Source organism: Lepisma saccharinum, chromosome 18 (genome assembly GCF_977018435.1).
Source record: "Lepisma saccharinum chromosome 18, izLepSacc3.1, whole genome shotgun sequence".
NCBI lineage: Eukaryota > Metazoa > Arthropoda > Insecta > Zygentoma > Lepismatidae > Lepisma > Lepisma saccharinum.
Genome location: NC_139246.1, coordinates 24004572 through 24023732, shown reverse-complemented (window position 1 = coordinate 24023732; position 19161 = coordinate 24004572). Strand labels below are relative to the sequence as shown.

The window sequence follows — 19161 nt, the reverse complement described above, 5'->3', positions numbered from 1 at the left end:
GAAATTTTACAGTTCGTTATTGGTAATAGTGTAGCAGAAGGGATTTTAACGAAGACGAAGTTGCTATGCATTTTGCATTTTGTCCTGTGGCAGACGGAAGATATAATGTACTATGTATTTTGTACCTCCATTGGTTACATTGAAAAGGTTCAAGAATTGTGTTTTAAAGGCAAGGTTTAAAGTTTTCAAATTTATGTATTTCTCCTACTTTTGCGTCACTTTTCTGTAACTTTTGCTAATCATGACATCATCATCCTTCGCTGTTTCCTGCCTCTGGCTGGGTCGGCATAGAAGTCAACCCTCTCCATCTTTTCCTGGTCTTTTCCCACGTGTTCCAATCTTGTCCTCTTCTCCTAACACTCTCCACTATCTGCTCTTTCCACCGACATCTTGGTCTCCCCCTTGGCCTTATTCCCACTCCTTGTTCATTGTAAGCTCTTACTGGCAGTTTTTATGCACCCATCCTCTTTCAAACCATCTCATCTGTGCCTGATCTATCATGTCCTGAAGCTTCACCACACCCACTGTCTGTCGGATCTCCTCATTCCTTATTCTATCCCTTCTAGTCTTCCCCAATATACTCCTTAAAAAAATCATCTCCACTGCCTGCATCTTTCTTTGTCTCTCTGTGCCATTGTCCAAGTCTCTGCTCCGTACGAAATTATTGGCATATAGTATGTGTTATATATTACCTTCTTGCATTTCATAGGTACATCCCTGTTCCATATTAATCTTCGAACGCATTGATATAGTCCACCACCCATTTGTCCTCTTCTGTTTACCTCCTCATCTATTCTTCCACTTCTCTCAATCATGACAATGAGGATGAATGATTTATTTAATTATTCTCTTATCTATAGTCGCTTTCTGCCACTTTCGGCTAATTGTGAGAACGAGGAAGAATGATGAATGATCAGCAGTGTGGGGGATTGAGGAGCAGGAGGATCTCATCCTCCCAACTTGTCGTCTTTCCTAGTTTTTGTTTTGAGTCCATTTTATGCATAGCTAAGCTGATTGAGACTGGATCCTAACCACTATGTGCCTCCACTGGGTATTGAACCTGGGGCCCTTTTGTAGTAAAGGGTTCCAGGTACTTTTCATTCAAAATGCTGACTTGATATTAGACTATAAAAAATGAAATATTTATTCTCAAGAAAAATATGTTGATGTGAACATAAATACGTAATCCTACCAAATTTTATTTGTGTATAGTTGTAATAATTAATTTGGGTAACACCCTAATTGCAATATTCATATATCAAATTTGAATTGATATGCCACTTGCATAGGTATGGTATTCTCAAAAACTATAGTAAAAATAAGTAACTGAAATAACACTGCTATCAAAATTATCGAATGACTGGAATCTTGATAATAAATAACAGAATCTATTTACCAGTAGTAGGGGATTTTTTTAATACCCATATGGTTGTTTTCATTTTTTTTATGCAGAAGTAGCGCAAAAAGTAGCGAAGTAGCGAACAGGAGTAGCGTAGCGAGCTACTTTTTGGAAAATGTAGCTGTAGCTGTAGCGAAGCTACATTTTGGAAGAGTAGCTGTAGCTGTAGCGAAGCTACTTTTAAAATGTAGCGTTCTGATCACTGGATATCACTGGGTCACCCCTCCATGTACTTAGTCACTGAGGCAGTTTGTAATCATAATCAGCAAATACAAATCAGATACCATCCTTCATATGCTCAAATGCAAGTAGCAATTATTGTCAATATTCTTAAAAGGTTTCCATACATTTATACTAGAGTTGCAAAGAAGTTGACTTTTTGGGGAAGGGGAATGGAAATATTGGCTTCTATGCCAATTGCAGATAACATATTTAACTTGGTGTTTCAGCTGCCAGTTTAGAGGTTCATAATGCCATGTTGGGCTAATAAGCCACAGTACCCACTCAAGAAGTATGTTGATTTTTTTTAATCAACAGATTTGGAAGTTTTAAGGAATATATAATTGGTTCCACCTCACAGAAAACACAACTAATGGAGATTTGTGATCCCAAAGTATGGCACACATAAGTAAAAACCTGCTATCTCAGAGTACTTTAAAAAAGTATTAACAAACACTGTTTGTACGCACACTAAAATAGCAAAATAACATGTTGGAAATTACTATCAAGTTCAAACCTAACGACATAAAATTATAGCTGCTGCTGTGGAATGTCACGTTGGGTGCTATATTCAGTTGCACAAAGCCTTCGGGCTGTTCTGTTTCATGCTAAGGTAACAGGCATATTTAACACACCTGTTAAGAAAAAGGCCAGCTTTTCACAATGTCTTTCTTATGTAAGAATGACAAAGTAATGGTGTCACCTTGTAATTAAGAGGTTGCAGGTTCAATACCCAATGGATGTACAGTGGTTCAGATCCCATTTTAAACTATAGGACCAGTACCATTTAACCTGACCGAGCATATAAAGTGGACTGTTAAAATGTTTCTGAAAATAAAAAGGGGCATTTCCTTTAAAAAAAAAAGTACCAGCCCCCATGGCAGAGTGGTTATCACATTGCACTATGATGTGAGGGATCCTGAGTTCAAATCCCAGCCTGGGCATGGATGCTTGCAAGTGTTCATTTATCAATTTCATCATATTATCACTCATTCCCATCTTTGCAAATTAGCCAAAATGGCACAAAAAGCGAAGTAAAATAAAGCAAATCAATCAATCTTAAAAAGAATGTACTTATTTGCCACTTGCAGCCAATCTATTTCAGCTTCTGTCTCTGGCTAAATCTAAACTTAAATATCTTTCTCATTCAAAAAAACACCTTCAGCAAAGTTTATACTATGTTGAGCCTCAAGAGGTCTCTCTCTCACTGTGGTGCAAATTTCAGATTTTCCCTGTTACCTATTTTTTATCTCTAATTTTTTTAACTTGTCTGGCAACGCATAGCAACATAAGAATTATGGTTAAGATGATTGGTCTCCTTCGTGTTTATTTTCTGCCACAAAGGTGAGAAATTATGAAAAAAATAACTATTGGATTCATTGTAGTATGCCTATAGCATGGAAACTTCTAATCTGAGAGCAAAATTGGTAATGAACAAAATGAAGGAGCATTAATTTCTGAAGACAATTGTTTTTGAATTATTACATTTGGAATTACACAACAGAAGTTACAGCAATTTTTCCTAAATGTTTGAAAATGCTAAAATCACCACATGTGACTAATTTAAAATGGCCGCCAGATCTAAAACAGGGTGGCTACAAACACGCAGAAATGAAATTCCCTGACTTTTCCAGGTTTTCCAGGACAAAATTTATATTTTTCCCTGACAATTACAAACTAAACAAAATCGATGTTTTTGCAAATGGAAATAATAAACTCATACAGATCCACGTATGGTTTTGTTAAGTACCAATATTATCTTCTATGAAATTGACTTAATTTCTCTATTCTCTATGATTTGAATTCAAACTGCAAAATGGTGAATTTGGAAAATTATTACAATTCACAAGCTACGGAAGGATTACGGAATTTTGTCATACGCAGTAAGTTTAAAATAAAATACTTGATTATTTTTAAAAATACGACTAAATTAGATAAGAGTGAAGAGAGATTGATTAAGAAATACAACGGTATTATACGTTGATATTTTCACTGAGGTTTGAAACCCTCTGCTTGCAACAACCATGAGTGCGGACTCATTTTTCAATGCATAAAGCTTCTCTTTTCTCTGTAAAGCAAACAACTTAACTCTTGCATATAAGTGAAACAATTGAATCGAACAAAATAAAGTGTCATATTTCCTTACATTATCAATGGGATTTCTGCTTCAGTACAGTATATCCAAGTGAAGTACTGTGAAACTGACAACATGCAGTTATACCATTAATGCTGACGAAAAGGGTATGTAGGTATTAGAAATTTAACGCAAGGAATTTATAGAATTGCATTGTATAGGTACCTGACTTAGCTAACCACAAATTAAAACAGGAAAACACTAATAATAAAACCTTCTGAAAGTTCATATACGAGGGGCATCCTGAAAAAAGCTCCAATGGTGCCTATACACAGCAATAGTGGTCGGAGAGCGACACACACACAAATGCAGACAGGAAGAAGTGGCATGTAGCTGTAATCTGGTACAGTTGCAATGCAGCCCTTTTAGGACAGTTCTAGGTTAAAGATTGCAGCTCTCACACAGTCTCCCACCGACTGCGATGTAGCCTACATTGCATGCTCAGAATTTGGCACAGAGCCACCAGCAATCGTGTGAGGTGTGCAGACCGGACGTCGTGAGTGATAGTATGGTCAGACGATGATGCAGACAATTCACGGATGGCCAATCGAATGTGCACAACCCCATACAGCTGAGTACACACGGGCCCTTTGCATCACTTCAGGTGAGAGATCTTGGACCACTCCCTGAACAGCCCTGGCCTTGAATGTACCGACTTTCATCTCTTTGTTTAACTGAAGAGGTTTCTGGCAGGGCAAGGATTTGACAGCTACACTGCGGTAGAGATAGTTCCAGTCTTTGCTGTCAGACACATATACCATGGACATACAAAATTTAGTGCCATGCTACGACAAATGCCAGAACAACGGTGGTGATTATGCCGAAAATTAGGTTAGGACTCACTGTTACTAATGCAATAAATTACAACTGATATTCTTGTTTTACTTATACCTAATCAGCACTCTCTTTGATATTTTTTTTCAAATTGCTGTATTTTCTTATTTTTTAAATTTTTTTATTATACTGTGTTATTTTTCCCAAAATTCACATTTTCATTTTAGCGCATTTTCTGGCAAATATCTGAAATTATTCCTTCATGGTGTTTTAAAACTACTGTTTCAAATTGTAAGTCACATGGCTTACGCCTCTTCGTGAGAGTTTGATATTTTGAAAGTTATTTTGGAAAAGTTATTTTCCATACCCCTTTTTTTAATTTTAAGGTAAGAATTTTAGATAATGGAATTTTCCCCGTATATACTGAAGGGTGCATAATGACCATAAGTGGCGACGCACCCAAAAAATTAAAATGAATCAATCTCACGTGACAGATACCGATATATTATGGCACCAAGAATTGGCATTATCTTTTTTTGACTTGTTAGTGTTACGTTTCCCAAAATTCGCGATTTTGTTTTAGAACATTTATCTGCCAAATATACCTACACTTAATACTCCATTGTGCTTTTAAACTATTATTTTAAATTGTAGGTCACATGATCTACGTATTTTCGTGATAGTTTGATATGTTCGAACAGAATTTTGAGGAAGTAAAAGTAAAGTGCTCCCCTGCACTTTTCTATGAAGGTGTATAGTAGGGGTGTGGAGTTAGGGTTACACAATTTCTTGATCACGGCCGAAGGTGGGGGTGATGTGATCGGCACCACGCTCGTGGCTACCTTATCCCTCAAAGTCTTTCTCAAGGTACCAGCTTCATATGATGCTGGGTGGGCACCGGAGCAGTTTGAATAGGTGGAAAACATCCCGGTTATCCCCTGCAGGGGATTGACCCCGGGTCTCTCGCATAGTAGTCAGACACCATAAAGACTGAGCTCCATTATTACTTGCTCGACAAATGCCGATGGTGCACACTTAGCTTGGTAATTCAAAACATATCTCGTGCGACAAATACAAAGATGTGGCTCCCGAGTGACGGTAGATACGCACTCGATCTCCTGTTAGAACCCTGCCACTTTGCTCTGTGATGCAAATGGTTTTGATAGAAGTTGAAAAAATCGTGCGAAATACATGATTTAATGTGACTGTCGGAATTATTCCATGTACGTATAACTCTATAGTTCACTCTTGAGTAAAATGTTGGAAAACTTGTATGTTCTATGTATACAAACATGGCCTATAAAAGACAAGAATGGATTTCATGTAATTTTTCGATGTTTTAGGACATTTCTTTTTAAAAAATCGCTAAAAACGCCAACAATTCGCATTTTATGCCAAATTCGCATTATTTCGATATTTCGAAAGGGCGAAAAATGCGTCCAGACATCACTGCACATTTAAACATAACTTCGCAGCAATTACCATTTTTCACGGTTTTGGCGTTTGCGAAAAATCAATGTCCCTACTAATTGGAAATTACTTTCTGGCCACCCCTCATATAAATCAGTAGATTGAAAGTGAAAATTTAGCAGGGCTGGCAGAGAAAAGTCAATTCTTGAAAAAAGTTATTTGCTCTTATGACTGAATGATTCGAGTAAATATGATATTAAAATATTGACGTATTTATTATTAGTTTTATTTCATAATATTGGACATTAACCTTATCAGTGAGAGACTAGTCACCATCTCTCACGAGTTTAAAGAGACAGGACAGAGAGTGGCGTTAATTTCATTGTAATACTAGTGTTGCAGTAAATTTGAGGTTGGGAGCATGCACTTGCCAATTTTTATAACGTTCATCAATACAGATTTATGTTTCACTTTTTCGGGATAATATTCAACATATATCCCATTTGGTGGGATTCTTCTTGATATCTAAGAATAGTGCAATGCCATTGTAAACGTATGGTAACTAGTGCAAAACCAGTAATACGTCAGGATGATAAAAGAAAACCTTTGTAAGCACTGCTACATTAAATAAGGTGAAGTGAGCCAGAAGAGTAATAAAATTCCTGCAGCATATTTGCAGTCTAAAGCTCTTCTTGTTTATGCATGCGATTTTTGTTGGATGTTGCAGTCCATGCAATTTCTGTCGCATGTTGTAGTGAGATACTTTGTCGGGTGGCGATATTCGACAAAAATCGTTATGTATCAATGGGACCTATTTGTTTCCATGTTCCTTCGGTTTCTCCAACAAAATGACTTACTAGGACGTCCGACAACTGTCGGACGGCACCACCCGCTCCCATCCTCTTCATCTGTTGACAGTTCTGTCCCTTACTACTTCCATACGGACAAGAAAAAATGATAATTCAATGCATTTTCCACGTAAAATTTAGAGGCTTAACCTTTACTCCCCCGATGATACCATATGGTATCATCAGAGTAAGGTCGTACTCGCCCGATGATACCATATGGTATCATGGTGCTGATTACGAAATGAATGTGCTTTTTGGAGCTTCATACTCTTATGTTTGGGTGGAAACTCTGACACAGGTCTGGAGCAAGCCTGGGAAATTCATATTCATGACCAACCTCCCCCCCTCCCCCCACCTCCGAACAGAGTTTCACATTTTGGCTCATTATTGAACTTTTATGGCACCCAGGAACATGAAATGTGTTTCAATCTCTTTGGAAACATCCATTCTTTGAAGAGAATACTAAGGTTTGTGACTTCTCCACAAAATAGCGGGAGAAGAGGGGACAAACTCCAGATTTTTATGTTTTTTCTCATTGAAATTCGGTGGTCACACCCCCAAATCCCCCTTCCCCGGTTTGCCGTTCTAAATTGTACACGGTTGCATGCTCTGATGTTCTATCTGAAAAACAAAAGTTATCCGAAGTAGATTGCTCCCATAGTGCCAGGGTTATAACAATTTTTCTCAAAAAATGCAAATTATACCTATTTTTCGTAAAAAAAATAATTTAAAAAAATCACTTTTTGGCTTATTATTCAACTTGTATTGCACCCAAGAACATGAAACATGTTACGTTCTCTTCAGAAATGTCCATTCTTTGAAAATAATACTAAAGTTCGCGCCTTCTTCCCAAATAGCGGGAGAAGAAGGGGCAAACTCCAGATTTTTATGGTCTTTTCATTGAAATTCGGGGATCGCGCCCCCCAAACCCCCTTCCTCGGTCCGGCGTTCTGAATTGTACACGGTTGCATGCTCAGATGTTTTAGCTGAAAAACAAAACTTATCCGAAGTAGATTGCTCCCATAGTGCCAGAGTTATAACAATTTTCTGAGCAATATGCAAATTACCTATTTTTCGTAAAAAACAGAGTTTCACATTTTGCCTTATTATTCAACTTGTATGGCACCCAAACACATGAAACATGTTTCATTCTCTTTGGAAACGTCCATTCCTTGAAGAGAATACTAAGGTTTGCGCATTCCACCCAAAATAGCGGGAGAAGAGGGGCAAACTCCAGATTTTTATGTTTTTTTTCATTGAAATTCGGGGGTCGCCCCCAAGCCCCTCTTCCTCGGTCCGGCGTTCTGAATTATACACGGTTGCATGCTCTGATATTCTATCTGACAAACAAAACTTATCCGAAGTAGATTGTTCCTAACAATTTTCCTCCAAAAATGCAAATTACCTATTTTTCATAAAAAAAAATATATATCACATTTTGGCTTATTATTCAACTTGTATGGCACCCAAGAACATGAAACATGTTTCATTCTCTTGAGAAATGTTCATTCTTAGAAAAGAATACTAAAGTTCGCGCATTCTCTCCAAAATAGCGGGAGAAGAGGGGACAAACTCCTGATTTCTTTGTTTTTTCCATTGAAATTCGGGGCACGTGCCCTCCCCCCAAGCCCCCCTTCCTCGGTCCGGTGTTCTGAATTGTACACGGTTAAATGCGCTGATGTTTTAGCTGAAAAACAAAAGTTATCCGAAGTAGATTGATCCCATAGTGCCTGAGTTATAACAATTTTCCTCCACAGTGTGTTCGAATTTAAAATTCCCGCCGAGAAAAATTTATCTCTCCCTCTCTCTCTCTCTCTCTCTCTCCTCCTGCTGCCATCACTGTTTTCTGACGCCGTGGTTGTGTTGCGCATAAAAGGGGTCTAAAAGTTGAGGCCGAAACTTACGAACGAGATTTCCTGTTCCCGTGCAGAGTTCCATAACGGTATCTTTAAATAAATAAATAATATTAAAAAAAGTCAATGAAAACGAAATTCCCTGACATTTCCCTGACTTTTTTTGACACCTCAAATTCCCTGACTTTTCCCGGTTTTCCAGGTTTTCCAGGTCTGTCGCCACCCTGTAAAAGCAAGCCTGAAAAAAAATTGTGAATGCCGATTTTGAGCACTTGAAGGATATAGAAATAAGTGGTTACATTACTGATAATTTAAAAAGGTTGAAACGACAAGGGTTGATCGAAATGGTATGGTATGAACCAAGTAGTAATGCATGGGCCCAACTTCTAATTGCTGGATGCTAATCTTGCCATCATGCATGCACGTGTTCTACATTATATACAGGCATAATGAAAACTTTAGTCTTTCTTGCAGAATAATTTTACTGTTTCATATATAGTCTACGTATCGTTAACTGTTGCCTAGGTAACAGTACTCTACAAAATCTTACGCACTTGAAAAAATACAAGTATAAAGGAAATATGGAAGTACTACTTGTGCAAGCATTTTGGTAGTAGGGTAATAATATTTCAAACACGAAAAGTACAAATCGAGAATATATGTAAAGCAATTTGAATTTAATTATTCCAGGTACTGTAGCATTGTCTAACATCCGGAAGGTGTTTTGTGTGATGTGGGAATGTTCATGTTCATTGGGTATCCAGTGCTTCGAACCGTCTAGGTTTGCAACGAAAGTTAGAAACATAACGTGTCATGGATGCGTGGTGAAATTCGTACAGGGTGTGGAAGATCCATTGGATTTCTTAATTTAATTGAACACGGGATCGTAAAGAAAGGAATGTCGAAAATGTGGCAGTGAATGTAAGTGACTCGTTAGAAGGAATGGGCTGTGGGTATATGCCTCATATGACGTGTCGTGGATGCGTGGTGAAATTCAGGTAAGTTTTCCGTATCCTGGAAACGGATTTCTTCAAATTTAAAAGTTTGGGGCTCATTTGGGGGCAGGTGACTCCGGCCAATTTCTAACATGCCTTTAACAGGGACTCTATAAAGAAAGCCGGGGAGCCGGAGCGGAGGCCGCGTTAGTGGTTGGGGGCAGTAGGTCAATTACCCCAGGGGCGGAGCCTGGAATGGGTGGGAAATTTGGACTCAAAAATTTCAAACGAAAATAATTTTTTAGTTTAAATTTCCCACCGATTCCGGGATGGATAGAGCCAAAAACCATTCACGGATAACGCCACGAAACATTACAATTTTCTTCGTAAAACAATGTGAAAAAGTTTTATATATATATATATATATATATATATATATATAAAATTGGATCAGATGAGCTTTGTTCACAGGTATTTCTTGGGTTCCGAAGGTTGAAACACTGCATAATGAATGAAAATCGACCAAACACAAGCATGACGTGCTATTATGTAGGAAGGTGTACACGCCATATTGTGTCTCAGGCAAGCAAAAAGACTACAAGAAAGAAGTGCTCGTAATGTGAAAAATTGCAATTACTTTGGGTAACAGTTTCATACATCGGAGACACATTTCTTCAATTTTACACAAGAAACTACTTACGGAAATGAGTTTCTCCAAGATTTACAACGTTCGTCGAGGTATTTTCTTTCATCGTGGAATATATTTGACCAGGAAATCAATCATGTATTTTTCAAGAGAAATATCTCACCCATGTGCCATTGCTTTCATTTGCTCGCCCTACGACAACCAGATGCTGCGTACGTTTGATGATGTAAGCCCCTGTCAGTGTTTCAACCCCCCTTTTTTTTACCATGCTTGTCTAACGTAACCAAACTTAACCTAACCTTATCGGAAATGGTTCTTGGGGTTATCCATCAGCTACCCACGCATAATGTATAATTTCCACTGGTGACGAACACGATACTAGGTATTTTTCAGTGAAGAAGGTTGAAACACTGCATACCCACAACATGAGTCAAGATGTGCCCGCCATATTGTGTGTTCCAGAAGCGAAGAAAAGAATAAAAAAAACTCAGAATGTGAAAAATTGAGTTTGTTTTCGTGTAAAAAGCATAATAGCACCTTGATCTATGTTCCGCAATATACAATTGGTAAGTACGAACCATGCGAAACACAAAATACCTGATTTTAATGTGTCTCCGATCTATGAAACTGTTACCTTACTTTGATGAAAAAAACGTCAATACACCTTAAGGAATGTTCCGCGAAGCAGATAGGTAACTACGAAGGAGCGATTTTACAATACAGGGAATTTCTCCATTTTGTTTGAAATTCGGCATACTCACTAAATTAGGGCTCCTAATCACGAATCTGAAGTTAAAATTTGGCGCTCACGTGTCAAACTTTCTTTTTCGAATACTTGAAGAACGAAATATATATATTCCTGATATTACTACGACCCTAAAATGTAACTGTTTCCTAACCTAACCTAGCCTAACCACGTGCCAATGGTTCGTGGGGCTAGCACCAATGGTCCGTGGGGCTAGCCATAATTCAGGAATTTCTATACGTGAGCGCCAAATTTTAAGTGCACATTCGTGATTAGGAAATCCAAATTAGTAAGTATCCGAAATTTCAAACAAATTGGAGAAATTCCCTGTATTGTTAAATTATACCCAAATTTTTACCATTACATTCACACATATAGCTAGCAAATTCATGAAATGTACCACATGCATATTATTATTTTGCAGAACTGTTTGTGACCAACCATAAGACATATATGAGACATTTGGTGTTGACAAAAACTTATTAAGGATTTCACATAGTTTGACCAATTCTACTGCATAAGTAAAATACCAAAATTCATTTAAAGACTATTGAATTGTAAACTTTCACACAGTACATACACCGAACAACATAGTAAAAGCAATCTCTATGCTATTTTGGTGCAAAAAAGTGCAGAAAAGGCTATTTGCTATCCACTGAATGCAATTAAAAATCCCATCATATGAAATGGCTAGTTGGCCCATTATACGAATATGTTGGTACTATACTTATAATAAATGTTCACGAAATGAAGTCGTCACGGGCAACTCCATCCTCTCACAGCCACCTACAAGTTGTCCATGACGTTCTACTGTATGGGTATAATCATGTAGTCTATGTATATTTCCAATTCACTTGTTATTGCAATATGCTTTATTTTTTAAGTTTTAAATGTTAATGCATTCCAGCTTTGCTTGGCAGCATAGTAAATCGATTCAACGAGTGTCATATGTGGTTACTGATTATGCAGTTTACATTTTCCATTGTTCGTATATTAAAGCAGACTTCAATGTAGATGTAAACAACAATCTTGTTTTCTTTCGCTTAAACTACGAACACTGACGTTACTTGATCACCGTATCACGGCCTACTTTACATTTTAGTCCCAAGATGACTTCAAAAACGTATCACAGCAGCATGATGAAAGCTCTAATTAAACAAACGTATCAAAAATATGTCATGCATCAGAGTAGAAAACACGCAATTGCAGTTGTTATAAAAACGTAATTACAACCACAGGTGATTACTTGTTCTGACATTGTAACTGTCAATTTCGAAATTTGCTACTTGAACCGTGATAACACATAGTCGTACTACTCGTACGATATACTAAAATATACACTCCTACAACAGATATCACCACTAACCTTCAGAAATGGAGCATTGATTTTCACTGGATTTTAAAACTGATGTGACAGACATTGTCTTTAAATCTTTGGTCAGTCAAGTTTACTGCTTCAGAACTACGATTTATCACAGACTTTTTGTTTCTCACTTCATACACGTACCACACAACAATGCACACAATTGGAAAAAGCAGAGATAGTATTCAAATACCGTCTACAAACTACAAGGAGTCAAAGACACGCATACTAGAGAATTAAATGACAAATAAATTCACACTCATTCTTCCACTGATGCAAAAATAGAAAATGTCGGCGGTGAGCCCCGGATGTTCGACCTGAAAGGATCGTATACGCCATCTGTTTCCTTGTAAACATATGAAGAGCGTTTTCTGCAGTGGCTGGAGAGCGCGTTAATTCGTCTTCGTGAGAGAACAAAATGCTTGAATTTATATTTTCTATGTTTTACGTTAGTTTTCTACCTCACAGATTTAATTGCGAGTATAAGGATGATATAACAGAACATATATTGTTATTATTATTAACCTTAATATGTCATGAATTTTAAATAAAGTTCTACACACCCCGATGGCGCAGAGGTAGCGTCGCCGCCTTGTAATCAAGGGGTCCGGGTTCGATTCCCGCTGGAGGTACATAGTAGTTCGGATTCCACTTTAAACTGAAGGTCCAGTCCCGATTAGCCTTACTGTGCATAAAGTGGACTCAAAACACCAACTCAACTCTACATACCTTTGACAGTGATTCGAAGCCAGGTACCTCCGCTATTGCAAAAATCAGAGATCAATTCAACATCGGTTAAGTTGATATAGAGTGCTTCAAAATTATATTCATAAATTAAGATCTAATAAAACCATCTACAGTGCGTTCAGTTTGGCTCGGGGCCGAGATAGCGCGTGACTGCAGACGGTGCGGCATAGCACAGATGCCGACATTTTCGATCTATAACGTCCCGCTTATTTTTATACACATATCTTTAGCATGCAGACAATTATATTTATAGTGGCACAGGAACGGGAGGTACAGGGGTATAATGTACCCGCCTAAACTTTTGAAGGGGATACAGTACCCCCTAAATCCTTAAATCCAAGTTGTACCCTTTGTATCATCAAATAATTTCACATAAATAAGGTGTTACTGTTCAAAATAATTTCTAACATCTCAGAGCAAAACGTTTTTATTATTCACAAGCATTATCTTCCTTTCCAAAAGAATTAAACCCCTGTAAACCTATTGAGGTACATTGTGATACTAGTTAGTTCACTTGATCTGTAATGTGAAAAACTCCCCCACTCATTTGACACCTAAAATTGCCCAAGTTGGCACTTTATCCAGTTTCGTAGATCTAGCTCCTTGAAAGTTTTTACTCTGTTTACGGTGAAATTTAGCTCTTTTATGTGCATCAGGTTTGGCTAGGGTTATCAGACGTCCGGGGTTTTCCGGACATGTCCTACATTTTAGCCTTACGATCCGGCGTCCGGGAGGAATTTGAAAAATATAACAAATGTCCTACATTTTGGGCGTTACATAATATTAATTAGGAAAATACGCATGTGTTTCGTTGAACAAAGCGAAATCATTCAAGTTACAAGTCCATTGCCCAAAATGAAAATAAAAGTTTGTCCTGCTAGAGAACAAACAAGAAAACGGAAGCAACTAATGAACAAAGTTTTTTGGGTCTACATTCTGATGTTACTCTTTAGTGCCTGAGCGGAATTTCTTGCCTTAGGGTTTATACTGATGGAACAAGGTGTTTCCTATTCTTAATCAATATATTTAATTGTAAAGCAAGGGGTATAGAGAACAGAGTTATTCAGGGTGTCCACCAGTCAAGAAAGTCAAGAAGTAAAGAAATCAACAAGAAGTCAATAAAAATCAGGAAATTATACTTGTGGTCAAGAATTTTTGCTATCACAATTACTGACTGGTTGATTTAGTTTATTTTTCTTCACTTTTCTGCCCCTTTGGCTAATCGCGAAGATGAGGATAAATGGTGGTGAGATGAGATGGATGAAGAAACAATCACAAACATATAGGGACGACAAAACAAGCCCCACATAAGATTATACTGGCTGTGAATCCAGACGCCAGAGCCTCGCTAGTCTGCCAAATGCAGTCCAGGATGCATTAATAGATGAAGCAAGTCTAATTATCTTGTAAAATACAGCTTCAGTTTTAATCTTAACTGCCCATTTGGTAGGGGTTCTTCATTAAATATCATAGATATGTATTTTCTTATTTGCTAATTTCCAACTTTACCTAACTGAGATCGAATAAATAAACCAAGACGAAAAAAATTCAAGAAATGTCCTGATATTTTGGTATAGAAATCCTGTAATTATACTAAAAATCCCATTTCAGACTACGGTAATTGCTGAATATTTGTTAGCCATTACAGGCCATAATGCAAATGTTGAGAGAGTACTTTCACTACAAGCAGCACAATGGACTCACGAGAGATTTTTTTTTCGTAAAGTCTGTAAATGGTTTGGCGATGGTCCCTATAAATTCGAAAATTGAATGTTCAGTCTCTCATCAATATATTTTGACTAAACCTACAATTTTTAGAAAATTTTCTCTTCTGAGAAGTACCATTTAAAACATGTAGTAGAAGTGCATTGTTTAATATATTACAGTACATTTAAGAATTCGTTAAGAATTCATTTTTTTAAACTGAAAAAGTGTAATTTTTAAATTACTTTTTAACGTGTTCTAGGAATAGTATGTATTATTTATTGCGAATGTTTTCTGTCCTACATTTTGACATAAAGTCCTACGTTTTGGGACAACATGTCTTACATTTCCCTTATAGCGATCTGGTAACCCTAGGTTTGGCAACACTGCCAGGATGGCCGTAGGAGGTAAGGAGAAATACATTGCTCTTATGGAAGTATTATTTTATTTGTTCTCTTGGGTATATCAAAATTCCGATAGCATAGAAAAATATATCAACGGGAAAAGGACAGACTGAATTGTAATTGGCAGGCGAAAATGTTGAAACTTCCATTTGATTAGCTGAAACTTTAAGTTGAAGTTGATTCCCCATAAGGAATACATGGGTTTCTGAAAATTCTTATTCATCATATTTTTTAACATCGTATCTAGCTTAATAATCAACTATTAAAAAATACTTTCACGTGCAACATGTGGAGAAATTCATACTCTATTGAACGCCAGCTTTTTTCTTCAGTAGCATTGCCCATTCGGAAGATATTGAAATAAATGCACAATTGGTGCGAAATTGTCCCTCAACCCCTTAAACTATTGCGAGTAATATCTAGCCAACAGTGAAAGCAGACCACACGAAGATTCAGGCGAATGCTCTAGAAGGAATTTTAAGCATACGTAATTTTTCAAATTTTGGAATATCATAGCGGATTTTCGAATGGGAGAGTAAATTTCGAGGACGGTTCGCTGGCGTCGGTCGAAGATCCAACCGAGCCTTCTGTCTCCTTTGTGAGATTTTGTGCTGTGACTAGGGTGACTATAATATTTTGAGTTCAAAACGGGATATCCCAAGGAGGTCAAGTTGCACTCCTTTTCCCCTGAAAAATCGGTTAGGTCTAATTGTAAAATAATTGTTATTATTAACATATTATTATTTATTAAAAGTGGGGGTCACATACATTACAAACAATAAATGAAATATTCAAAATATATTAATTATTATAATCTCGGTATGACTTACATAGTGTTTCTGATCCACCTTTGATGTTAGCCCTACGCTGAAGTTGAGGAATGCCAGAAGCAGCGCTCGAAAAATTTTCTTCAAAGCTAGACGCCAGCTCTGAAAATCTGGTGCCAGGAAACAACCCAAGGTAAACCACCTACTAGAAATTGTGCATACTACAGTGTTTCAAAAGTCACGCAATCCAAACTTTGAAAATATATATCATGAAAATCGTAAGAGATATTTACACCGGGTTTTCTGCACTAAACTAATCCTGTAGGCTATCACTGGGTTCATAAATTTATGTTAGCATTTATCTAAATAAATGCAATTACAGTATTTTTTTTAAAAAACATTGTTAATTTGCTGAAAACATCTGAGAACTGATTTTCAACAATAAATGCCAACTCTTAAACAATTTGTGGGATCATTTGTTGGTGTTTGACTGGTTGTAAAACAGTTGCTTTGTGAGGTACAGCAGAAGCAGGTCATTTTTATTGGAAAACCCTTTGCACATGAGTGTAAGAATGAGTAGTAAAATACTCATAAGCAATGCACACGCACTGCTCCAATGAATACGCCATGCTGAATCAATTTAAATAAAAAAAAATAATAAAAAAACAGGCACAGTAGCGGCGCAAGTGAGCGAAGAGAATTCAATGTAACCAGGGGCGGCAGCCTAGGATTCTCTCAAGATTCCTATTTTGGCCAAAATCTTGATTTACGATTTTTCACGTATAAATGTATAGCCAATACTTAGACACATGTTGCATGCGACTGTTGGCAATATTTCGACTTGCTAGTGTTGCCATATACGGAGATATGTCCCGAAGATGGCACTCTTCACTCAATAAAATAAAAATCGCCAGTCAAAAAATCATCAAATGTTGCACATGACCAATATTTGTCGCAAATGACAGACTGATATGGCGTCATTCATCAAATGTCTAATTATGAACCTACGATAATTTCTTACATATCTTTCTTACTCTGATGTTCATTTCTGGAGTGCACATAGGAGAGATTATGGCGCAGGTTGCGCCATCAAGATTTTTTGGAGGGGGGGATTTTTTCTGTTCATATATATAATATAAAATTCAACATTTATATCTTTTTCCAAAATATATGTGGAAATTTTACACCTTAAATGCACCAAATTTAATCCATTACATGAAGAAAAGAAAAGGTTTACGGGTACTATCGAAGGGGGAGGGAGAAATATCACACTCTTACATATGAGGCCTTAATTGACACGTGGATTCTAGGGGGGATTCTCCATTAAACGTTGGGACCTTGGGGGGGGGGGAGTATCCAACTCTAGGTCTTAAACTAGGGGTCCCGGGTTCGAATCCCGCTCGGGCATGGTTATTTCTAAATGTCCATTCATCAATTTCATAATTCCATCCCTCATCCCCATCTTCGCAAATTAGCCAAGAGGCACAAAACGCGACGTAAAATAAAACAAATCAATCTAGGTCTTAAATTATGGCGGATATTTTAGTTACAGGAGGATTGAGCATTAAATTGAGAGAGGTATCCAATTCTTGTGTATACTTATTGCCTTAGACTGTTGCGGAAATTTTGGTGTGGAGATTGAGAAATTGAGAATTGATTTTTTGGAGGAGGCAATATCCACTCTTCAATATCAACAGTAAGTCTAAAATTGGCAAGGGAATTTTGGTGGTAGGATTGAGTATTAAATTTAAAAGAGGAGATAGAAAGCTCTTGATAAAGTGTTAAATCTTAGATTGTCAAGGGATTTCTGTAGTGGAGAGAGAGAGAGAGAGTTCGAACATTAAATTTTGGAGACTGTATTTAGCGATATGGTATACACACGTTTTCTTTTCGACCTCGAACGTGCCAAAAGAGAAACTGGAAAAGACTAAATATCTTGGGATCTTAAGAAAGTACTGACTCCCCATTAATTTAATATTCTTGAAAGCCTGCAAAGAAATGGATGTAAACATTTTTTATGTTGGGTTGATGGAATGCGTGTTTGGCGCTTTAATGAGGTGAATGTGAAGTTTTTATACTATAGCTGCATTACAAGACAAGCGTATTTCTCGATTATGATGAACGATTTTAGAGGTGGTCTTGAGTGATCTGTTTAGGGAGGAGGGGCAGATTAACTCTGTTCAGTAAAGCTAAGAAAAAAGTTACTTTCGGTAGACACGCTGTTAAATACTTTGTGGGGATTATGATATAGTTTGAGGGCGCGAATGATATGATTTGGGGGGACGCATGACATGATTTTTTTTGGGGGGGGGGATGGGCACCTCTGGGCGTAGCAACATATTGCGGGGTCTGGGCGAGATCAGGATGCAAAGCCCCGACATCTCAAATTGCATAGATACAAAATCTTCAGGCATACGTCAGCACAGGTATTATGAAATTTAAATACCGTATTCTTTCGAATTCCAGGAGCACCTTTTTCTCGGGTCCTTGATCTTGAAAATTTAGGTGAATCTTGGATTCGGTGGCGTATGTATGCATAAACAGGGGTAGAAAAATACAGGACGCCTGAAAAATTTCACCTGCTGCCTGAATTTTCAAATTCAGTGCTAAAATTATTTTTTCTTAAAATATTTCTAGTTCGGTTATGAAAATTTATATTACTTTCTTTTTTAAATAACGAGCGTAGTATGTGTTTTTTAATGTTTGTGTGTTTTCTGTATCACGTGTAACATTACATCATAATAATAAACATGCCATTATATTTTTTTCACTGTTGCTAGTCGAATATGGCGATATGGTAGAGTCGGCCATATATTAGAATTATAGCATAGTTTTTCATGTTGTTACTAGTTGAACCTTTTAAGGAAGGTCACTCTCGCGCAAGAATTAATTACTTTTATTCCAATCCAATTAATAAATTAAATGTTCTAAGATCATATTTCAAAATGTATAGCTTTATCTTCGTTGGATTCATGGCTTTCTTACGCCATATTTGTAAATAAAAAAAGAGCTGGGGGCTGGCGCCTGAATTCTAACCTTGTGGGTAGACCATGACGTTATGTAATATATAATGAAGTATTTGCAAATTTCAGTAATGAAGTTTTCTCCTCGATGTTTTACCGAAGTATAAGTATTGGTAAAAAAAAATCACCCTTCACGAAATTTTGTTTCCTTTAAATTTGTTGTGTTAAGAACAATCAACATTTCACAAAG

General features: G+C 37.1%; 1 protein-coding gene across 9 annotated transcripts in view; it reads right to left on the bottom strand.

The window, feature by feature from the left end:
• Positions 1 to 12634, bottom strand: part of LOC146002475 (uncharacterized) — a 101520-nt gene extending 88886 nt beyond the window's left edge. For all 9 annotated transcript variants that reach the window (XR_014443717.1, XR_014443718.1, XM_083140346.1 and 6 more), the window contains exon 1: positions 12330 to 12634. Coding sequence is in view for 7 of the 9 variants with exons in the window: in XM_083140346.1 (XP_082996472.1) it covers positions 12330 to 12384 (55 nt within the window). In the remaining 2 variants the exon portion in view is untranslated. The remainder of the gene's footprint in view (positions 1 to 12329) is intronic.
• Positions 12635 to 19161: the final 6527 nt, after the last annotated feature.